This window comes from Suricata suricatta, chromosome 15 (genome assembly GCF_006229205.1).
Source record: "Suricata suricatta isolate VVHF042 chromosome 15, meerkat_22Aug2017_6uvM2_HiC, whole genome shotgun sequence".
Classification (NCBI taxonomy): Eukaryota; Metazoa; Chordata; class Mammalia; order Carnivora; family Herpestidae; genus Suricata; species Suricata suricatta.
In genome coordinates, this window is record NC_043714.1 from 17,375,278 (window position 1) to 17,397,392 (window position 22,115).

General features: G+C 36.9%; 1 protein-coding gene across 1 annotated transcript in view; it reads left to right on the top strand.

The window, feature by feature from the left end:
- The window catches only part of PREX2 (phosphatidylinositol-3,4,5-trisphosphate dependent Rac exchange factor 2), a 299,116-nt gene that overhangs the window by 93,903 nt on the left and 183,098 nt on the right, over positions 1-22,115 (top strand). The window contains exons 7-8 of the mRNA XM_029923458.1: positions 12,676-12,809; positions 19,416-19,519. Of these exons, the coding sequence (XP_029779318.1) occupies positions 12,676-12,809; positions 19,416-19,519 (238 nt within the window). The remainder of the gene's footprint in view (positions 1-12,675; positions 12,810-19,415; positions 19,520-22,115) is intronic.

Here is a 22,115-nt window from a genome sequence, read left to right on the forward strand (position 1 = left end):
ATTTTCTTTACTTTTTTTTTTTCTCTTCTTTTTTTGGTGGTGGGGGTGGTTATGTTTAAATGAAGTTGCTTTTACAACACCAAAGACTTATTCATCCATTTCCTATATAAAAGGTAGGTACTTTTTTGCATGGACCTCAAGTATATTGTAGTATAGAGGTGGAATTTAAGGAAAGGTATTAACCAGGCTGTGTGGTAGCTTATGGACAAGTAATAAATTGTATCATTTATCTTGAATGTATCATAGATAAGCTGCTATATAACGATTGCCACTTCAGATAGCTCTGAAATTAGGTGATCAACTAGTTGTTACATAACCTTCTAATTTCTGTATAAGTCTAATTACATGAAATAGAAGTTGGTGTTTTGATTTTTTACTTTGCTTTTCTGTTTGGAGTGTCATTGTAACTACTGTATTGTAAATGATGGAAAATAATTGCATATGCTAAAAAAATTAAATTGTGTTATATTAAAAAATAAATAAATAAATAAATAAAGACCAGGGCAGAAATAAATAATACAGAATCCAAAAAAACAGTTGAGCATATCAATGAAACCAAGAGTTGTTTTTTTGAATAAATAAACAAAATTGTTATTCCTCTAGCCAGGTTCCTCAGAAAGAGAAGAGAGAACACCCAAAAAAACAAAATCATGAATGAAAATGGATCTATCACAACCAATCATTTAGAAAAATACAAGCAATCATCAGAGATTACTATGAAAAACAATATGCCAACAAACTGGACAATCTAGAAGAAATGGACAAATTCCTAAACATATATGCACTACCAAAATTCAAACGGGAAGAGATAGAAAATATGAACAGACCCATAACCAGTGAAGAAATTGAATTCGTTATCAGAAATCTCCCAATGAATACGTTCCCAAGCCAGATGGCTTCTTAGGGGAATTCTACCAGACATTTAAAGCAGAGTTAATACCCATTCTTCTCAAGCTATTCCAAAAAATAGAAATAGAAGGAAAACTTCCAGACTCATTCTACAAAGCCAGCATCACTTTGATTCCCAAATCAGACAGAGCTCCAACAAAAAAAGGGAACTACAGGCCAATGTCCTTAATGAATATAGATGCAAAAATACTCAACGAGATACTTGCAAATTGAGTTCAACAGCATATTAAAAGAATTATCCAAAATGATCAAGTGGGATTTATTCCTGAGTTACAAGGCCAATTCAATATTCACAAATCCATGAATGTGATACACCACTTGAACAAAATAAAAGATAAAAACCATATGATCCTGTCGATAGTGCAGAAAAAGCATTTGACAAGATAGAGCATATTAATAAAAACCCTCAAGAAAGTCGGGATATTAGGAACTTACTTAAACATTATAAGAGCAATTTATGAAAAGCCCATTGCTAATATCATCCTCAATGGGGAAGAACTGAGACCTCTCCCCAAGATCAGGAACAGGACAGGGATGTCCACTCTCACCACTCTTGTTTAACATAGTGCTAGGAGTCCATCAGCAATCAGACAACAAAAGGATATAAAAGGCATCAGAATTAGCAAAGATGAAGTCAAACTTTACTTTTCGCAGATGACATGATACTCTATGTGGAAAACCCATCAGACTCCACCAGAAGCCTACTAGAACTGATCCATGAATTCAGCAAAGTCTCAGGGTACAAAATCAACGTACAGAAATCAGTTGCATTTTTCTACATCAATAATGAAGCAACAGAAAGAGAAATCAAGAAACTGATCCCATTCACAATTGCATGAAAAACCATAAATTACCTAGGAATAAACCTAACCAAAGATGTAAAAGACCTATTTGATGAAAACTATAGAAAACTTTTGATAAAAATTGAAGAAGACAGAAAGAAATGGAAGAACATTCCATGTTCATGGATCAGAAGAATAGGCATTGTTAAAACGTCATTATTACCTAAAGCAATCTACTCATTCAATGCCATCCCAATCAAAATTGCACCAGCATTCTTCTCAAAGCTAGAACAAACTATCCTAAAATTCATATGGAACCACAAAAATCCCCAGATAGTCAAGGTAATATTGAAGAAGAAAACCAAAACAGGAGGCATCACAATCCCAGACTTTAGTCTCGACTACAAAGCTGTCATCATTAAGACAGTATGGTATTGGCACAAAAACAGACACATAGACCAATGGAATAGAATTGAGAATCCAGAATTGGATCCACAAATGTATGGACAACTAATCTTTGACAAAGCAAGAAAGAGTATCCAATGGTAAAAAGACAGCCTCTTTAGCAGGTGGTGCTCGGTTTACTGGATAGCAACATGCAGAAGAATGTAACTAGACCACTGTCTTACACCATACACAAAAATAAACTTAAAATGGATGAAGGACCTGAATGTGAGTCAGGAAACCATCTAAACCCTAGAGGAGAAAGCAAGAAACAGCCTACTTGACCTCAACCGCAGCAATTTCCTACTCGACACATCCCCAAAGTCAAGGGAACCAAGAGCAAAACTGAACTTTTGGGACCTCATCAAGATTAAAAGTTTCTGCACTGCAAAGGAAACAATCAAGAAAACTAATAGGCAACCGATGGAATGGGAAAATATAGTTGCAAATGACATATCAGATAAAGGGTTAGTATCCAAAATCTACAAGGAACTCACCAAACTCCACACCTGAAAAATGAATAATCCAGTGAAGAAATGGGCAGAAGACCTGAACAGACACTTTTCCAAAGAGGACATCCAGATGGTCAACAGGCAATGAAACGATGCTCAGCATCACTCATCATCAGGGAAATATAAATCTAAACCACACTGAGATACCACCTCATTCGAATCAGAGTGGCTAAAATGACCAAATTAAGAAACTATAGATGCTGGTGTGGATGTGGAGAAACAGGCACCCTCATACACTGTTGGTGGGAATGTAAACTGGTACAGCCACTCTGCAGAACAGTGTGGAGGTTCCTCCAAAAAACTATCAGTTGAACTCCCCTGTGACCCAGCAATAGCACTGCTAGGAATTTACCCAAGGGATATAGAAGTTCTGATGCATAGGAGCACATGTACCTTAATGTTTATAGTGGCACTTTCAACAATTAGCCAAATCATGGAAAGAACCTAAATGCCCATCACCTGATGAATGGATCAGGAAGATGTGGTTTATGTATACAATGGAATACTACACGGCAATGGGAAAGAATGAAATATGGCCATTTGTAGCAATGTGGATGGACCTAGAGGGTGTCATGCTCTGTGAAATAAGTCAGGCAGAAAAAGACAGATACCATATGTTTTCACTCAGGTCTAACAGGAGAAACTTAACAGAGGACCATGGGGAGGGGAAGAGGGAAAAAGAGGGAGAAGGAGGGAGGCAAATCATGAGAGCCTCTTGAATACTGAAAAGGAACTGAGTGCTGAAGGTTAGATAGAGGGGGGGAAAGAGGTGGTCGTCATGCAGGTGGGTACTTGTGGGGAAGAGCTCTGGGTGTTATATGGAAACCAATTTGACCAAAAAAATATATATATATTTATATTTATATTTATATTTATATTTATATTTATCAGATATATATATATCCGTTTCAGACTGATCTCTTCACCGTATTGGAAAGTGATATTTAAATACCATACCTCATAAATTTGACATTGAAGAATGATTTTAACCTAAAACCATAGGATGGAATGAACTATATAATTAATTATAAAGATACACAATTATAAACATACCTCTATCCCCAATATTCATCAATGTTAACTCACACCATCTTGCATATGACTCCATATGGAGTCATAAAATAAACGTACATGTTTCTGCCTTTTCTGGCTCTTTCCATTTTCTGAAATCATACTTTGGAACCTAACAAGTGCCCAACTATTTAAAGTCATCATATTTCCACATTAAATTCTTTAATGGTGCTTTGACATTTAACAGTTTTTCATATATGCTGGCTATGTAATTGACAGCTGATTATCTATCTCAAATTACAGAGTCAAATTTATTCATCGTCTTAATACATCAGAATTGTCATTCTAAATATTCTGAGTTGTTATTGTTTTCTTACTGGTTCATGTGCAATGAGGCACACGCAGTGAGAAGGGGAGGAATTGATTAGAAATGTTGCCAAAAGGAACCGCCTCCATGTCCTGCTCTATCCGTTTCAGACTGATCTCTTCACCATATTGGAAAGTGATATTTAAATAGCATACCTCATAAATTTGACATTGAAGAATGATTTTAACCTAAAACCACAGAATGGAATGAACCATATAATTAACTATAAAGATACACAATCATAAACATACCTCTATCCCCAATATTCATCAATGTTAACTCACACCAACTTGCATTTTATTAATGTAAGATTATTGCAGTTATCACACTGCATTTAATTCTGTGTTTAGAACTATTTATTCCACAGGTATATGGAAGTGTTTGGAACAGGGGTCCTGTCTCAAGCCCTGAGTTTCCAGCATCTAGGGCAGCCAGTGTCTGATCCATAGTGGGTTGGGTGGTAATTAAATACAGCTATAAGTATATTGTAGTTCTGTATTCATTATCAGCAGCTTCTCACTAGTTTTTAATATTTTTAGCTCTTTTGGATAGTGGCAGTGATTCTGACCTGGTTCTGTTATTTGTTTCATTTTTCTACTACTTTGATGGTCTCTTATCCTCTCCAGCATCCAGTTTTGGCTTATGGTTCTCAAATATATACCGTGGTGGACTTCTTCATTCCTCATATTAAGAGTTGAGCACTGTAGAGTCGTTTGAAATTCAATCTTTGTGAAGGGATTTCCATTGTGCGGGTTCCTTTTCTTTTTTCTAAGAACATATATGGGGCTTCCCTCACTGTTTCACCTTTGCACTGCCAGGGGCCAGGGGGAAGGACAAGGGATGAGCTAAGTTTCCACAGGTTGGAGAAGAAAGAGAGAAGCTTTTGGAATTAGAAGGACAAGATGAGTGCACTCCCACCCCTGGTCACAGTTACTCATTTATGGTTACTTCTCACCTTGAACTGTCAGCCACTCTTCCTTTCCTGATCTGATAAAAGCAGTGAGAGTTAGAAACATCCATGTAACTTCCTTGCTGGGGTTTTGCTGTATTTACTTCTATAGGTATACTTCATTGCAAGCATGACTTTACATGATAAATGTAGCTTCCTTAAGAAAATGCCTGTTAAAAAAGATAAATCATCTAGATGATAAAAGTACATTATTTTGTTTATTTTTTAAGAGATTGCTAAGACAGCAGAACTCTGAATCATTTGAGTAAACACATTATTTAAAAGTATCTTTAAATATGTACATAATACATATTATGCACATAATACATAGTGCATATTGTATTATGTGTAATGGCTTTAGGGTAGTTCAAATTAATGATTTATGCAAGCCCCTTTTAAAAAAAATTCTTTTACACTTTACCTCTCAAATAGTTTATGACTCTGTGATATAGCACTGTGCAGTTAAGTAGCTTATTTTCATGGGCAGTATTTTTTTCACAGTCACAGGAAATTCAGTCTTTTTAATAGTATTTCTATAGTTAAGAATTTTTCAGTTTTTTCCACAATAAAATAATGTGTTGCTTTCAAACACCTTCATGATGACCCATGAAACAGTGAACAAAGCTGATTCCGTTCAGTGTACATCTTTCTCACCCTCCCTCCTCATTCCTTCCTCCCTTCCTCCCATTCTCCTCTTCCCCCCCACCCTTGCTTTCTTTCTAAAACTTTAGGAACAGAGAAGCCAACTTGCTACAGATTTATACCAGGAGAAAAGTGTTTAATACATTGCCTAGCATGTTGTAGAACTGTTGGAAACCTGACTTTAGTATTCATCTAGAGAAAATCATTTATCCAGCATGTTTGTTCAATGACTAAATATGGATTTGTCAAAAAATAGATATCTAGATTCAAAACTTAGCATCAATAATGTTGGATAAAAGATAAAGTACTAACAAGTTATGTAACATTATGCAGGCTTATAATGAATATTCCCAGTGATGAAATACATCCCAGGTGTCACTGTGATGTGGGCAGAGACCTGTGCTCACCTTTATCTCCATGATGGCAGGGTTGCTATACTGTGCACTGGAGCACCTGGACTCAGGTACTCAAAGCTTCCAAAGCGGTTTTGCTTAGCATGTTGAGGAAACACCACGTGCATCAGCATTTGTTGGAATGGTTCGGGACCTACCCCTGATTCGCTCCGTTTTCATCTCTGAGGGTCGTGCAGGGGACCTGAAGTGTGTCTCCCAAACTCTAAACTTTGAGACCATTGCCCTAGAGGCCTTGCTCTCTTCTGACAATATGCCCGGCTTGTTTTATTGCTGCCACAGTTTTTATTTTCTACTTCACTTGTCTGACATTGTTATTTTGATAGACTCTAGTGCTCTTGACTCTTTCCTAGCAATCTGATGGACATAGCCATACTTCAGTTCAATTTCTCTTGTGAATTTTGTAGCTTAACTACTTTACCCCTAACCCCAAAAACTCTCCTGGCATTTATAGGTAAATAAAAAATTATACATAATTTCAAAAATCATAAATTTCATTTACTTTAAGTGTAAAGTCATGAGATTTTTTTTATCCAAAGAGAATGGTAGATTATGCCACACCATCATTTAAAAATGAAACATTTATTAGTGTCTACTTATAGGTAGGATGGATTTGAAGTGAGAAACATATCATGACTATACAGGAGACTTATATACACTTGACCAATTTTGCTTAATATTTATAATACCATATGTATCTGTAGTTAAAAAATTTCTTAATGTTTTCTAGCTGCCATAATCTTAGAAATAATGTACAGACACAATCATGATAAAGAGCACCATGATTATTCTTTATTATCTAAGAGATACAAATGGTGTAAAGAGAAATGCAATAAGCCATTCTTTTAGAATGCGTTATTTTATTTTATTTATTTATTTGTTTATTTATTTTAGTGCTTAATTATTTTTGAGACAGAGACAGAGACAGAATGCAAGTAGGGAAGGGGAAGAGAGAGAGGGAGACACAGGATACAAAGCAGGTCGCAGGCTCTGAGTTGTCAGTACAAAGCCTGACACGGGGCTTGAACTCATGCTGTGAGATTATGACCTGAGCCAATATCAGACACTTAACTTCTTGTGCCACCCAGGTGCCCCTAGAATTAGTTTTTTAGACAAATGGCTACATTTCACATAGATTCCTTCAAGTACATTCTCTGGGAATTAAGTAATTATTCACTGCAGAGATTTCATGTGATGATAGTAGATAACTATGATAGAAGATGGTAAAGGTAAATACTATAATAATTCTTCTTTTTAATGTTTATTTATTTATTTTTGAGAGAGAGAGAGAGGGAGAGAGAAAACAAAGTGGAAGAAAGACAGAGTGAGAGAGAGAGAGAGGGAGATACAGAATCTGAAGCAGGCTCCTGGCTCTGAGCTGTCAGGAGAGAGCCTGACATGGGGTTCAATCCCACAACCTGTGAGATCATTACCTGGGCTGAAATTGGACAGTTAACTGACTGAGCCACCCAAGCACCCCTGTACTGATTCTTAAAGGTTGCTGTTAAATATTATGTAAAATATATTCGTAAAATATGAGTGATGTTATATTGTGAGATAGACTTTGGAACACAACAAGATGGTTGGGCTTGATGTCATCACCTCCTAAAATAGCATTAGTGGAGAATTTAACAGATACTTTGGGTTGTTTATAAAGAGTGTTGACCTCATAGAAGTCAAATCTTATTCTAATTTTTGATCAGGAGCTAGGAGGGGATGGGGACTTATGGTAATGACTTAAACATAATGTATTTGTGTACTAGCAAGAGGTTTGAGAGTTTGCTATGATACCTATCTGATTTAAATGATTTAAAAGTCAAACTATTTGAGTAGAGGATAGAGGAAAATGATCTAGGTGCCTTGTACTATAGGGGCATTTGGAATTAGTTGTAAGATGGGATTGCCATCAATGTGCTCATATGGTCTTATGGCATCTATATGATACATTTGCCAGCTCACCTCTGAATGGTTGTATTTGTTTCTGGAGGTGTTACATATTAAGAGAGACCCTGACAAACTGGAGAGGTCCAGAGAAGATCTTCCAGGATCTTACAGGTTTTTGACACCAAGCCATAGGATGAATGGTCAAAAGCAATGCAGTTATCTAGTTTGGAAGCAGAAGGGGCATATTGGCTATGTTCCAATATCGGTGGGCCAGGTCTATAACGATGAAAAGTGTGTCCCTCTTCTCCTAGGAAACAGAAGTAGAGTCAGTGAGTAGAAAGAGGGGTAGATTTGAGCTCTACAATAAGAAAACAATATTTTTAATAGGGTGGATAAAAAAGACATAGTCTATCTTATGAGAGAATGAACTTTATTTTATAAGAAGTGTTCAAGAATCGGCTGAACAGCCTTTTTGGTCAGGGCAAGGTCAGCATTCTCTGAGGCAACAAGGTGTGTCCCCCCTCAATAACTTGAGAATAAGAGAAATAACATTGTCTTCAAAAAGTTAAACCATAAAAATCAACATAGAATTAACCACAGCAGAGATCAGAAATAAGTAAAGTCTCCTTGCAGAAGAATATCACCTTTAAAGCTAGCAATGATCTTTGTACCAGCCTTTATTGAGTCCTTTTATGTGCTAGGCATTGTGCTGGGAGCTTTACATGTGTATTGTCTGTTAATACTCTGTATGAATTAAGTACTATAATCCTTTTTTATAGTTGTTTCAAGGAATGAGCATGGCTACAGAATCAAAGGAGTCATTCAAAAGTGTGATTTGTTAGTACTGGAAGCAGAATAAAGAGAGCAGGAGAGCAACACACAGAAAGACAAATAGACTTTGGATGGTCTTGTCCAGGTGGTAGATAGATTGTGCTAGCTCATTGCTTACAAAGTGCTCTAACTCTGGTTACCAAGATTTCCCTCCCACCCTTCCTTCTTCCCTCCCTCCTTTCCGTCCTTGCTTCCTTCCTTCTTTCCACCCTCCCTTGCTCCCTTCCTTCCTTCCTTCCTTCCTTCCTTCCTTCCTTCTTTCCTTTCTTCCTCCCTCCCTCCTTCCCTTCCTTCTTTCCTTCCTATGTACCTGTTCTCTCGGTACATAAATGAGCAACTCCAGTCTCATCTATAGATGGTGTTGAAAGCCCTCCTTCATCCTACTCGAACAGTCCAGCCATGCCTCTGACTTGTCTAATGCTACCATCTAAGAGAGATTCTTGCTATAAAATTAGCTTTTTATTAGAAATCAAAGGTACAGCTGCTGACAAGGCGTGCTCAGCCTCTCCAAAATCTAACCTGTGAGACTGTTCATTAGCTACCACAGCCCTGGTATTCAGTTCACTCTGTTGTTCACAGGACTAAAGACAGTTTTACTAAACTGCAGAGCATGACTTTATTGAAAAGTCTTTGTGGCATTGACAAGACAAAAGATGGAAACAAGAATTTGTTGGGGCAGGGCAATTCAAATAACATGCAGACAGTTCACAGGACAAAAACAGGAAAAGGGCAGGGATTTCCTCAGTGGTAAAACTAGCAGTGGTGGTCCGAAATCATGTCCTTTCCTCTGTTATTGTCTGGTTGTGAGTGTTTTTTTGTGTAAGGATTCTTTGATTATGATAACAGCTTTCCAAACAGGTAAATTTACAAAGGAATATCATGTTGGTCCTACTAATGGGAACATTCACTGTGTGCTTCAGTTATTTTTATCATCAAGAATAATATATCCACTATCAAGAAGATGTGATTTATCTATACAATGTAATACTACATAGCAATGAGAAAGAATGAAATCTGGCCATTCTTGGCAACATGAATGGTACTCGAGGGTGTCATGCTAAGTGAAATAAGCCAGGCCGAGAAGGATAGATACCATATGTTTCACTCATAAGTCTAGCAGGAGACTTAACAGAGGACTATGGGGAGGGAAAGGGGGGGAAAAAGAGTTAGGGAGAAGGAGGGAGGCAAATCATGAGAGACTCTTGAATGCTGAGAACAAACTGAGGGCTGAAGGGGGAGGGGGAAAAGGGAAGAGGAGTGGGCATGGAGGAGGGCACTTGTGGGGAAGAACACTGGGTATTATATGGAAACCAACTTGACAATAAACTGGAAAAAAAAGAATCCTATATCTGCTTTCTATTTTACTTTACACATTTGTTCTCATGAGATCTTCAGAACTTGGACAATATGTCCCATGAGACTGTTGGAGGGTGGACTAAATGGCCCTAGCCATTATACTTAGCTGAAATTTACATTAAGCTCTTCTTATTAATAAAGATGATAATTACGAACAAGTCAGGAAATAAAAGGTTAAGATTTCGGTCAAACAGGAATGCATCCACCAAAACCTACCTGTATTAATTTTGGGAGCTTATTTGGAAGACTAGTTAATATGCAAATTAGGATAACATCTGCAGTTACCCTTTCATAAGATGTTGCCTTCCTTGCATGGCTTTCCTGGACTGCTGTAAGAAATAGTCTAAGGTGAAACATTTTGTACCTTTTGTAAAATTGCTGTCAATAAATAAAGCCACTTTTGAAGCATTGTATAGGTTCCTGTTCAAGAAGCAAAGTGGTTTCCTTGTTCACATTTTTAAGTACTCTTCTGTCTTAATTTTTTTTTCTGAGATACGGATGGTATTCACTGTAAACAAGAAATCATTGTCACTGGAATTGGGATTTATTTTCAGATTTGATGACCGTTTTTACTTAATTATCACATGTGAAGGATAAGAAAGTGTGTAAATTTTTGATAGATCTTTAGTTATATATCCACCCTTATGGCGGAAGGAAAGAACAAAGGGATCTTTCTAAAATTTGAAATGTGTGTGTTACTGATGGTCACCAGAGGGGAAGGGAGAGAGGGGCGGGGTGCAGTAGGTGAAGGGGGTTAAGAATACTCTTATCACAGTGAGCCCCGAGTACAGTGTGGGATTGTTGAGTCACTATATTATACACCTGAAACCAGTAAAACACTGTATGTTAACTATCCAGCAATTAAACTAAAATTTTAAATAAACAAAAAAACCACCCCCAAAATATTTAAGTTAAACATTAAAGCAAAAAAAATGTGTTTTTAATATAGATACTCAACACAATCACATTCTCTTAACTTCCCATTCGGGAAGTTTCCTATTGATAGATAGGAGTTGTTGTATTTAAATTTTTATGATCAATCAGAAAAACTGTATCACTAATTATTGTGTAAATAAGAAATTTAAAATTGATGTTCTGAGTTTTAAATATCAAAAATAAAAATTAAAGCATTAAATTTAAAAAGAATCAGAAGGGGCCCCTGGGTGGCTCAGTCAGTTAAGTGTCCAACTTCAGCTCAGGTCATGGTGTCACGGTTGGTGGGTTTGACCCCTGTGTCAGGGTCTGTGGGACAGCTCCGAACCTGGAGCCTGTCTTCAGATTCTGTGCCTCCCTCTCTCTCTGCCCCTCCCCTGCTTGTGCTCTGTCTCTCTCACTCTCAATAATAAATAAACATAAAAAAGTTTTTTAAAAAATCAGAGATTTGTCATTAAAGAGACTAGATATATTTAAAACAGAAGTATTCATTTTAATTTTTTTGGTTTTTTTTTTTAATTTAATTTTGAGAGACAGAGACATTCACAGATATCTACTGAAACTTTTTTTCCCCTTTTGCCTGGCTTGGTTCATTTGTTATGATAGTTCAGGTTGTAGACACAAATAGACTACATTTGTAATGGCTCAAAATAGATGTTTATGCTCAGCTCACACAACAAGCCAATGCATGTGTTCTGCTTTAGTGGGCAGCTTTGTTCTTTTGATGATTCAGGCCCCTTCCATCTTGTGGCTCCGCTTAATGGTTAGCACTTGTGTTTAGACTCAGTTTTGTCACTAATCATATGACTTAGTGTGCACTCACTGAAGGCTGATTTAATGAATGAGTGTGCCTATGCTAACTTTCGTAAGATAAAAAGCTCTATGGAAGGTCGCTCTATTTAAATAAGGTTTTTTTCCTTTAATTTCTCCTTTTTTCTTCCTATCCATCCTAGAAGTAGAGATATAAATTCAGCCCTGCTAAAAATTTAAAGAATTTCATATACTTTGTGATATGTCCATGCAGCTCTTTTCCCATCCTAGGGAAAGAGAGGAGAAGGAAAAGAGTAATTGGGACATGAATGTTTTTGGGGTTTTATAAAAATTTTTTAGTGTTTATGTATTTTTGAGAGAGAGAAAGAGAGAGAGAGACAGATGTGTGTGAGAGGGCACAAAGAGAGGAAGACACAGAATCTGAAGCAGGCTCCAGTCTCTGAGCTTTCTATGTAGAGCTTGATGTGAGCTCAAACTCATGAACCATAAGATCATGACCTGAGCTAAAGTCAGACGCCTAAACGACTGAGCCACTCAGGCACCCTGGGACATGAATGTTATGAATCAGTTTGAAATCATCTCCTTTTTAAAGAACACAGTGACATGAATCGCCCATGTTTATGTATGCCCACATGTGTGAGATCGCTTAAAACAGACACACAATCACTTAAAGGTGGTTGTCGCTGTTGAAACTGACGAGGAGGAGTCTGGAAGGGAAGGAGACCTATATCTGGTGTATAAATATTTATAATGTTTGAACTTTTATACTGTCTATATATTGTATTTAAAAATAAACAGACTTTTAGGGAGAAAAATTACACACAAAGTTTCTGTTGAGTAATCAGAAATTCTCTGCATTTTTTTTCTGACCTAGGGATCCAACATTACCGATACCTGCACTGAAATGCTAATGTGTGGAGTCTTATTGAAAATCTCTTCGGGAAATATTCAAGAACGAGTGTTTTTTCTTTTTGATAATCTATTGGTGTATTGCAAAAGGAAACACAGGTAAGGGGATAAACAGGTTCTACTTCAGAAATTATTTATCAGTCTCACAGCCTCAACCTTTTCCTCCTTGTTCCTGGGAACTCAGGATCTCCTCAATAAATTTCACATACTCTTAGCCTATTCTCTGCTTGTCCATTTCATCTTCTTATAAGACCTGACTGAAATGTGACTAGCATTCAACGACAGTACCTCCCCAGGAACCTTCTGGAGGAAAGAACTATTTTCCTTCTAACCTCTGCCTCAGACCCTGTAGGAGAAGAAGGTATGAGGTCCTGTTTCCCGGGGCTTGCTTCCCGACCATTTCCTCCTCTTCCTTTAGGAATCCCAGCACATGTGAAATTCATGCCATTACTCCTGTTTATTCTCTTTTTCAGAACACTTACTATCTCTCTGACATACATGGATTCAGTAATTACTTTAGCTCTCATATCATTTTACTCCTCCCTCACACCAATTTTGGTATGTTTGAATGTCATATGGACAATCTGTCCTAAATATTTTGGACCTGAGACCCAATAGTTTCTTCACCTGCAATGATTTTCTCCTTCAGTACATGCCCTGTCCTGTGGGCATCCCTTTACTTCGTCATCACTAACAGCTATAAAAATTGAAATCTCAATTTTAAGCATCTCACTCTGCTTCACTAAGCTGCTCATGTCAAAGTCACCATTGACCTCTGTGTTTCCTAATCATGTGATCACTTTGTTGCTCTGTAAGGTTTTACAAGTTTTCTCAGCAGAGGAAGTAGATAAGCAAGCACTTCCTCCTCCTTTAAAACACTTTGTTCTCTTTCCTTTTGTAACATCACACTCTATTGGCTAAATATTGGCCTGCTACTATGGGCCTTGGCTTTCCACTCCCTTTGCTGTTTTATATTCATATAGTGATTTGATCCAATCCTATGGCCTCCTGCCCGACCTCCATGTGACTCGCTCAGAAATCGCTGTAGCCCAATAGACGCATGCTTCCTACCTATTTAGTATCTCACTTGTGATGGCTATAAAGATTTTCAACATGGCAGAAATAGAATTCTCGATTTCCTCTTCCAATTTTCCACATCCACTGGTTTCCTTAACTTCAAAAGCTAGGAGTTAACCTGTCCTCTCTTTACCCCAACCTCCCATATGCAATCCATTAGGGAATCTTACTGATTCTATGTTTAAAACATATGAAAACCTCCCCACATCTCTGTCTACCCTCGTCCAGTCCATTAGCAGCTTCTCCCTGGCTAAGAGTGGCTGGTCCCTCCATGCCCTCACTTATGCTACAAAATTTATGCTCTGTGCAGAAACCAGAGAACCCTTATCAGAGAACATAAATACCTATCTTGAAGCTATCATTGGCTTCCTAGAATACAATCCCTGGCCTGAATATTTCTGCATGATCCAGCCCCTCACTGCTTCTCTGACCTCATCTCACCCCACTTCTTTTTCTCATGTTCCTTGAGTATACCATTTGCATTTCCTTCTTAGGGCCTTTGCACTGGCTGTTTCTTCCCAGAATGCTCTTCCATCTGAGTGTTGTATGGCTAGATTCTTCATGTCTTTTAGATCTCACTTAAGCAACTCTTTCTCAGAAATATCTTCCTGACCACCTACCCACTGTAGCCTCCCAGCCATTCTCTATCAATATCAAAAAATTTCTTGCTAATATTTTATTCATTACTTCTTTATTTGATGCCACCTTCACTAGATTAGACTGTAAAGTCCTTGACAACAGCTGTCTTGCTGCTTAGTCTTTATTATTTCCCCAGAGACAGGATCTGCCATGTAATAGACACTCAAGAAGTATTTTTTGAATAAGTGAGTAAATGAATGAACAAAACCGAAGCAAGTTCCTGGTATAGCTTAGCCATCATTAGTTTCAATAACTTCATGTATCCGTGTTGTTGATGTAATGTTACTTGTTTTAAACCATGGATATAATTTTTTTTCTTCAGAAGGTACTTATTTTGTAGAGTATTTTCTTGAACTCTTGGCAAAATTTTTTACAAGTTGATTGAGCAAACTAGTAGGGATGCATTTAATTGGGAAATGTACTGAGTCTTTATATGCGTCTTTCTAACCATATATAGGTAACATTAGTTCCAGTGAAATGGTACTAAGCAGCTTTATTAAATTTAAAGGTAATGCAGGTGGTTGAGAATGCAGGGTTTGAGTGAGTGTTTATTCTAGATTCTGAAATTAGTACACTATCGCCCTACATTTTCCAGTAACGTGTGAATGAGAAACTCAAAACTGACGGATCTATGAGGCAAGATTAAGGGAACATCATTCTTCATCTCTTGAAATGGGATTTCCTAAGTCCATGCGCAAGATGCCCAGTGAAGTTTGCTGAAAGTTGGCAGCTATGTTGATGATATGGTAGTTCTGACTTTTGGATTATGGCATCAGAATTCCCTAGTACAAGGGATTAATGTGAAAATATAATGATATTAACTAAGAAAACAGAACCATCCCATGTGCCTTGATGAACAGGGAACAGTTTAGGATTAAATTTAGAGGATTATTAAATTGTTAACTCTGTCTTAATAAGGTTTTTAAAAAATGCCTTTTACCACATATGAATATAACCGTGTCTATTTTTTTAGAATGCTTTTCTGAATTTTTTCTGTTTTGAAGCAAGATTGAGATTATTAAATAGGCTTTAGAAAGATGTAGAAGAGACTTAATATTACTCTCATGTAATTCATTAAAAAATTGTAATGTGGTTCAAATTGTTTAGGTGCGATTGCTTTTTCCAAACTTTATTGAGGTCTAATTGACCAAATAGAATTGTAAGATATTTTAGTTCTACAGTGTGATGATTTAATATACATCATGAAAGGATTCCCTCCATGGAGTCAATTAACACATCCATCTAGGTGCAATTATTAAAGGCATCCATTTGAGGATGAGATCTTTTTTCTTTATTACAGTTGATTGCATACCTAGTTTTATATATATATATATATATATATATATATATATATATATATAAATGTCTACCTTCAAATCTAAAGTTTCTTACAAAATTAGTGTACAATGATGATGTCATTTATGGTCTCATGGCTGTTATTGTTAAATAGTCAAACAACAGGAAACATTTGTAAAATTAAAAGCCTGCAGTTTTGGGGATGCCTGGGTGACTCAGTCAGTTAAGCATCCGACTTCAGCTCAGGTCATGATCTCAGGTTTGTAGGTTTGAGTCCCACATCAGACTCTGTGCTGACAGCTCCAAGCCTGGAACTTGCTTTGAATTCTGTGTCTCCCTTTCTCTCTGCCCCTCCCTAGCTCATGCTCTGTGTCTTTCTCTCACAAATGAATAAACATTAAAAAAAAAAAGCCTGTGATTTTTAAGCAAATATCTTTTAGTATGTATAATGTGAGCAAAATACATAGTGACTAGAAATAGAAATCACTGAATAAATCTGATGCTCTATTCCCTTTCTGAATTGGAGTAGTGTGAATATACCATCTATTCCCTTCATGTTAGAATACTTCATTCTCTTTACTGTGTAGTATTGAAGCTCTAAAGATTGGTTAGAAGGTATGAATAAACTGAATCTTTTCCAAATTTCCATAATATTTTAATTGCAAGAATGAGGGACTTGATGAATTTAATCATTCACTAAAAATAAGTATGCTGATTAGTCATCCTAGCTCTGGATATTTCTAATGCTATTAATCTTAAGAGAAACTAGTATTTAAAAAATAATGTGTTGTATAACATTTGATAAATAAAACATGATATAGCCTAGTTTGGCTTACTTATGAGGTTTGTAAGATAGTCATGATATATTGTCTTTTGCCATTAATATTTTGTATATAATATGGTTTATAAACTATATATCCCTATGTATAGGAATAGTTTTTTAACTGTTGCATAATACTCCATTAGTTGAATATTATCACAGTTAAGTTCATTACAGTTTAATTATTCATTCTTCCCTCCGTGGACTTTAGATTTTTGTTTGTTTTGTTTGTTGGCTTTAGTTTTTCTGCTATTATGAATATTCCTACACCTGTATCCTGGTGACCATTAAATCAGATAATTAGGAGGGAAATCATAGAATTGGGATATGCAAATACTCAACATTACAATATAAAGCAAAATTATTTTCAAACCATAGGCTTTTCAGTCTATATACTTTAACAGAGCCAAAGACCTCTCTGTTTCACCTCAGTATTACAGTATTGATCAATCATAGAATTGGGATGGGCAAATACTCAGCATTACAGTGTAAAACAAAATTATTTTCAAACCATAGGCTTTCCAGTCTATATACTTTAACGGGACCAAATATCTCTTTATTTAATGTTACAGTATTGATGAAACACTCACTGAAATTGCATATTGAGTGTTACTATCTGTAGGTCAAGAGAAATAATAGAAACATATACAGAGTTCACAGCAGGATCACAAAGAAAACTAATACTTTGAAAATAAGACCCAGTGAATGATTCTATGCCATGATTCTCTGTGACTGAAACTGTTACCAAGTATATTAAACTTAAAAAAATATGATGTGTCAAATTATAAGAAATTCTTTTTTGCAAGACACCATGATACTATGTCTTACCTGCATATTAGTCTGCTCTTCATTCTTCTCTATTCTTGGCTGGGTATGATGCCAGTGTACACACTGCCTGGCCTGAATCCCCAAACTGTAGCATTTATTTAAGGCTATTAACAAAAGGCATTTAGAGATCACTTTCAAAATGAATACAGGAGGGGCACCTGCGTGGCTCAGTCAGTTGAGCATCTGACTTTGGCTTGGGTCATGATCTCACAGATCATGGGTTCGAGCCCCTCATCAGACTCTTTGCTGACAGCTGGAGGCTGCTTCTGATTCTGTGTGTTCCTCTCTCTCTGCTCCTCCCCTGCTCCTGCTCTCTCTATGTCTCTCAAAAATAAAAAAAATATTTAAAAATTTAAAAAAACATAAAAAATGAACTTGGGAGTGCAAGATGGTGAAGATCTGAGGCTAATAAACCCTAAGGTTAATTAATCTATTTTGTTAGTTTTCTTTAGTAATGATGAGGGACTACTAAGTTTTGATGGGGGTTTATACAGATAAGCCAGAAATATGTACTCTCTTCCAAGAAAGGAACTCAGAGACTATGGACAGCACCTTGTGACCCCTCTCAGCACCTGCCCCTCCTGCTCCCGAGATGCTATCTGTAGGAGAGAGGTGGAGAGGGATATTGAAGTTGGAAACATTTATATCTCCACTTTTGCCACGTGTGTCTGAATAACACAATAAATAAATAATTATTTCAGTATATTAAAGTATTGGCCAGAGTTTTGTCAGTGAGTCAAATGGAATAGTTCAAGTTAACTGAAGTCTTCTGAATGACTAGGTATTCTTGAGTCCTCCTGAATAATTTCTTAGAATCTTTTTCTCTTTAGGAACTCCTGGGTGGCTCAGTTGGTTGAGTATCCAACTCTTGATTTTGACTCAGGTCATGAGTCCAGGGTCATGGGGTGGAGTTCCATGTTTGGCTCTGTGCTGAGTGTGAGCCTGCTTAAGACTCTTTCCCTCCCTCAGGCCCTCTCCCCCACTCAAGCTCAAAGAAATCTTTCCTCTTTACGAATTAAATTAGTTAACAATTTAAAAAATAATTTTAAAAAGTTTTAAAATCATATCCTGAATGTTCAGTGATTCTATTACAAACATACTTAATCACTTAATTCATATTATAATGTTCATCTGTAAGCCTGGATTTTCTTACTTTGTATGACATGCTTTTTTTAAGATTAAAGACACACTATACACCAAGTTTTGGAATGTTTTCTACTTCTTTTTAAAATAAAAGAAATGAGACCATATAAAGGATTGTAAGTGTATTAAGAGACTTACTTAACAAGTATATAATTCTCATACCATAAAAACAATCTAGGAAAAATATTTTCAGCTGGATAATACTCAACTTAAGAATTCCCAGCATAGCTTGTTTCTTTGCAGAGAGATCATAAGTACTAACTGAATTTTACCAGAGCTTGAAAAAGCAGAAATTACCAGCTAGTTACTGAAAAATGAGAAAGGAAAGTGAAATAAATCAAATGAAATTTTAAAATAACTAACTTTTACTGTGTGTTAGACTTTGATTGGGTACCTTTGATTTCTAAATTGAGCAAAAGCACATATTCACCCACCTACCTATATGCTGTTCTTAGTCCAAAGCTTCAATTTATCTAAATTATTTTATTTAATTATTTTTTTTGAGAAAGAGAGAGAACATGGAGGAGGAGCAGGGAGAAAAAGGAGAGGAATCCCAAACAGGCTCCATGCTGTCAGCCCTTGTGGGGCTTGATCTCATAAACCATGAGATCATGACCTGAGGCAAAATCAAGAGTCAGACACTTATCCAACTGAGCCACTCAGGTGCCCTAATAACCTCCATTTATTTTAGTAAACTAGTATGTAAGTTTTATCTTTCAAAGCAACCAGTGCTGTTATGAATGGGAGGATACAAGTAAAACTCACCAAGAGCCTAACATTTGGTATCATTGATTGCATCAATGTCTTTTTGTTTTTTGAAGACTGGCTTAAGTTATATTGCTTCAATACTTTTTTTTATTAAGTTTAGTAACAAAATTTTTGTGATTTCATTCCATTACAAGACGGTTGAAGAATAGCAAGGCATCTACAGATGGACACCGGTACCTTTTTCGTGGCCGGATCAATACAGAGGTGATGGAAGTGGAGAATGTGGATGACGGCACAGGTACGTAATTAGTCATTTTAAAATGAAACACCAATAGTAAACTCCCTCATAAGACAGACTTCTCACACGAATACTTCTTTTGCAGTGCATTAGAGTTTAGGAATACTTTGTTAGGTTCAGCAGTTGGAGGGCAAAGGCAAGATAAGGAAGAAGAGGATTCTTGTCAAAGTGGAAAATTATATTTGGCTGAAACACTAGCATTCAACACAGCGATACAAAGAAATTGCTGAGTAGAAGTGACATATGCACTCATGTTTCCTTGTATAGCCAGCATGAGTGCAGAAAATAATGAATGAATAGATTTATTTGCTTTTTAAGTTATACTATTTTTATAAGTACTTTTGTGATTTTTTCATATCATATATTCTATTATATAATATATAACATATATATTATATTTCATATATTATATGCTATTCTATAATATAATATAGAAAGCTCTAGATTTTCTTTAGCTATATAGCCATTATGTGTATAAACATGTCAATTTTCTTTTTTTAATGTTTTTATTTATTTTTGAGAGAGAGAGAGAGAGACAGCAAAAGCAGAGGAGGGTCAGAGAGAGGGAGACACAGAATCCAAAGACAGGTTTCAGCCTCTGAACTAGCTATCAGCACAGAGCCTGATGTGGGGCTCGAACTCACAAACCGCGAGACCATGACCTGAGCCGAACCTGGATGCTCAACCAACTGAGCCACCCAGGCGCCCCTAAACAATTTTCTTATAGAGGAAAATTTTCTTATAGAGGAAAGTTGTGAATGAAGGTAGTTTGTGTATTTTAAGTGCTCATTTTAAGTACTTTATTACTTATAGATGGTACATTTTTGCTCTGCAGATTTGAAGGTATAGACATTGACAACTCAGTTCATGCAATTATGATTAATCACAAACATTAAATAAAATGAAGTTGAATAAGTTATTTTTATTTGAAAAAATATATGGATCCTATTATATGATTATATACTAGTCTATAATATGAATGTTTGGTAAATTGCATCTCATTTTTCCTCAATGATTTTAATTAGATTTCAAAGGTATGCTTCAAGGAGAAAAAGACAAGATGGAGTAAAATATATTAATTGTCGCTAAATGACTTTATACAGAAGTGTCTGTAGAATACTCCATTTAAGATGGGATTGGGGCACAGGGCATAGGTCAGCTCCCCACTACCACATACCTTTGTTGCCATCTCTTAATCCCAGACAGGAGGGGTTTATCATGCAGGGGTGCAGATTTAAAAAAATGCTTACCTGTGTGCCATTTCTCTATCCCATTGTTTAGAACTGTGTTCTAAAAATTGTCCAGAACATAAAATAGTAAAGCAAAATTGTTACAGGTAAGGGGGAAAGACATGCAATGAGCAAAACTCAGGTGTCCTGCCTGGGATCCAAGTGGTCGTGTGGTGAGGTTCCTCATGCGGTAGGGTTCCTCACAGACCAGGGGAGGGACGGAGGTGTGGAGCTGTCTGATGGTGGCACAGCTGAAAATCCCTTTCTGTGCTGTAGGCACATACAGGTGCAAATACATGCTCACATGTGGGACCTAGTAGCCTATCTTCCCCGTGGCAGGATGTGCACAATATTTTTTTTCAATTTTCTTTGATGTTTATTTATTTTTTGAGACAGAGAGGTAGAGAGCAAGTTGGGAAGGGGTGGAGAGAGAGAGAGGGAGACCCAGAATTCCAAGCAGGCTCCACACAGTCAGCACAGAGCTCAATGCGGGACCAGAACTCACGAACCTTGAGATCATGACCAGAGCCAAAGTCAGCCGCTTAACTGACTCAGCCACCCAGGTACACCCACAATATTTTTATAAGGTGGCATTAATTTATTTTAATGCTTTGAGAGGAGACTGGTGACATTTAGGAATGTTGCCTGTCTAAAATGTGAACAGCTCTCTTGCTTCAGGAACCCCATTGCTCAAGAGAGTATCCGAAAGTCCACATACTTGGGGTCGGAGGAGGTAAGGCAGGGGAGGCATACTCAAAGCTCTACTCTTTTCCTTCCTGGCCTCGTCTTCCCCCAGTGGAACCACCTGTCCCCTGTTGCTTCAGCTTTCTCTTTGTTTTCTTCACATGGCTCCTGTGTCTCACTTCCTTTCCTCTCCCCCACTTGGTGTGGTTGTTCCCATTTGTGCCATCTGCATTGGTAATCTGAGTGAATTTTTGTAAACTGTGATGAAGTTTGATAATGATTACTATGCTGTGGGAAATTGGGGCATAAGGTAAAGAAATGGAACAGCCCAGGGCATTTGGAGGCATGGGCATAAAATAGCACCTTCAGCATATTTGTGTCAGATGTATGGGAGTGAGCCTATGGGGGTGATGGGGCTTTAATGCAAATGGTCTTTGGATTCGACCCCATGAGAAAGTTCTTTTAGTGCGGGTAAGATTCCAACCTTCAGGACCTTAGTACCAGAGGGACAGGGGAGTTATAGAAACAAGGCCTCAGCCCCTAGCAGATACAAATTATTGGGGAAGACAGGACATTTCAGGATATTTACTGATAAATTGTCTAATGACAGCTCTTGACACAAACTTCCAAGGTTCAGGTTTCATTGAATTTGATGAAGCACTTAATTACACTTTGTATTATTC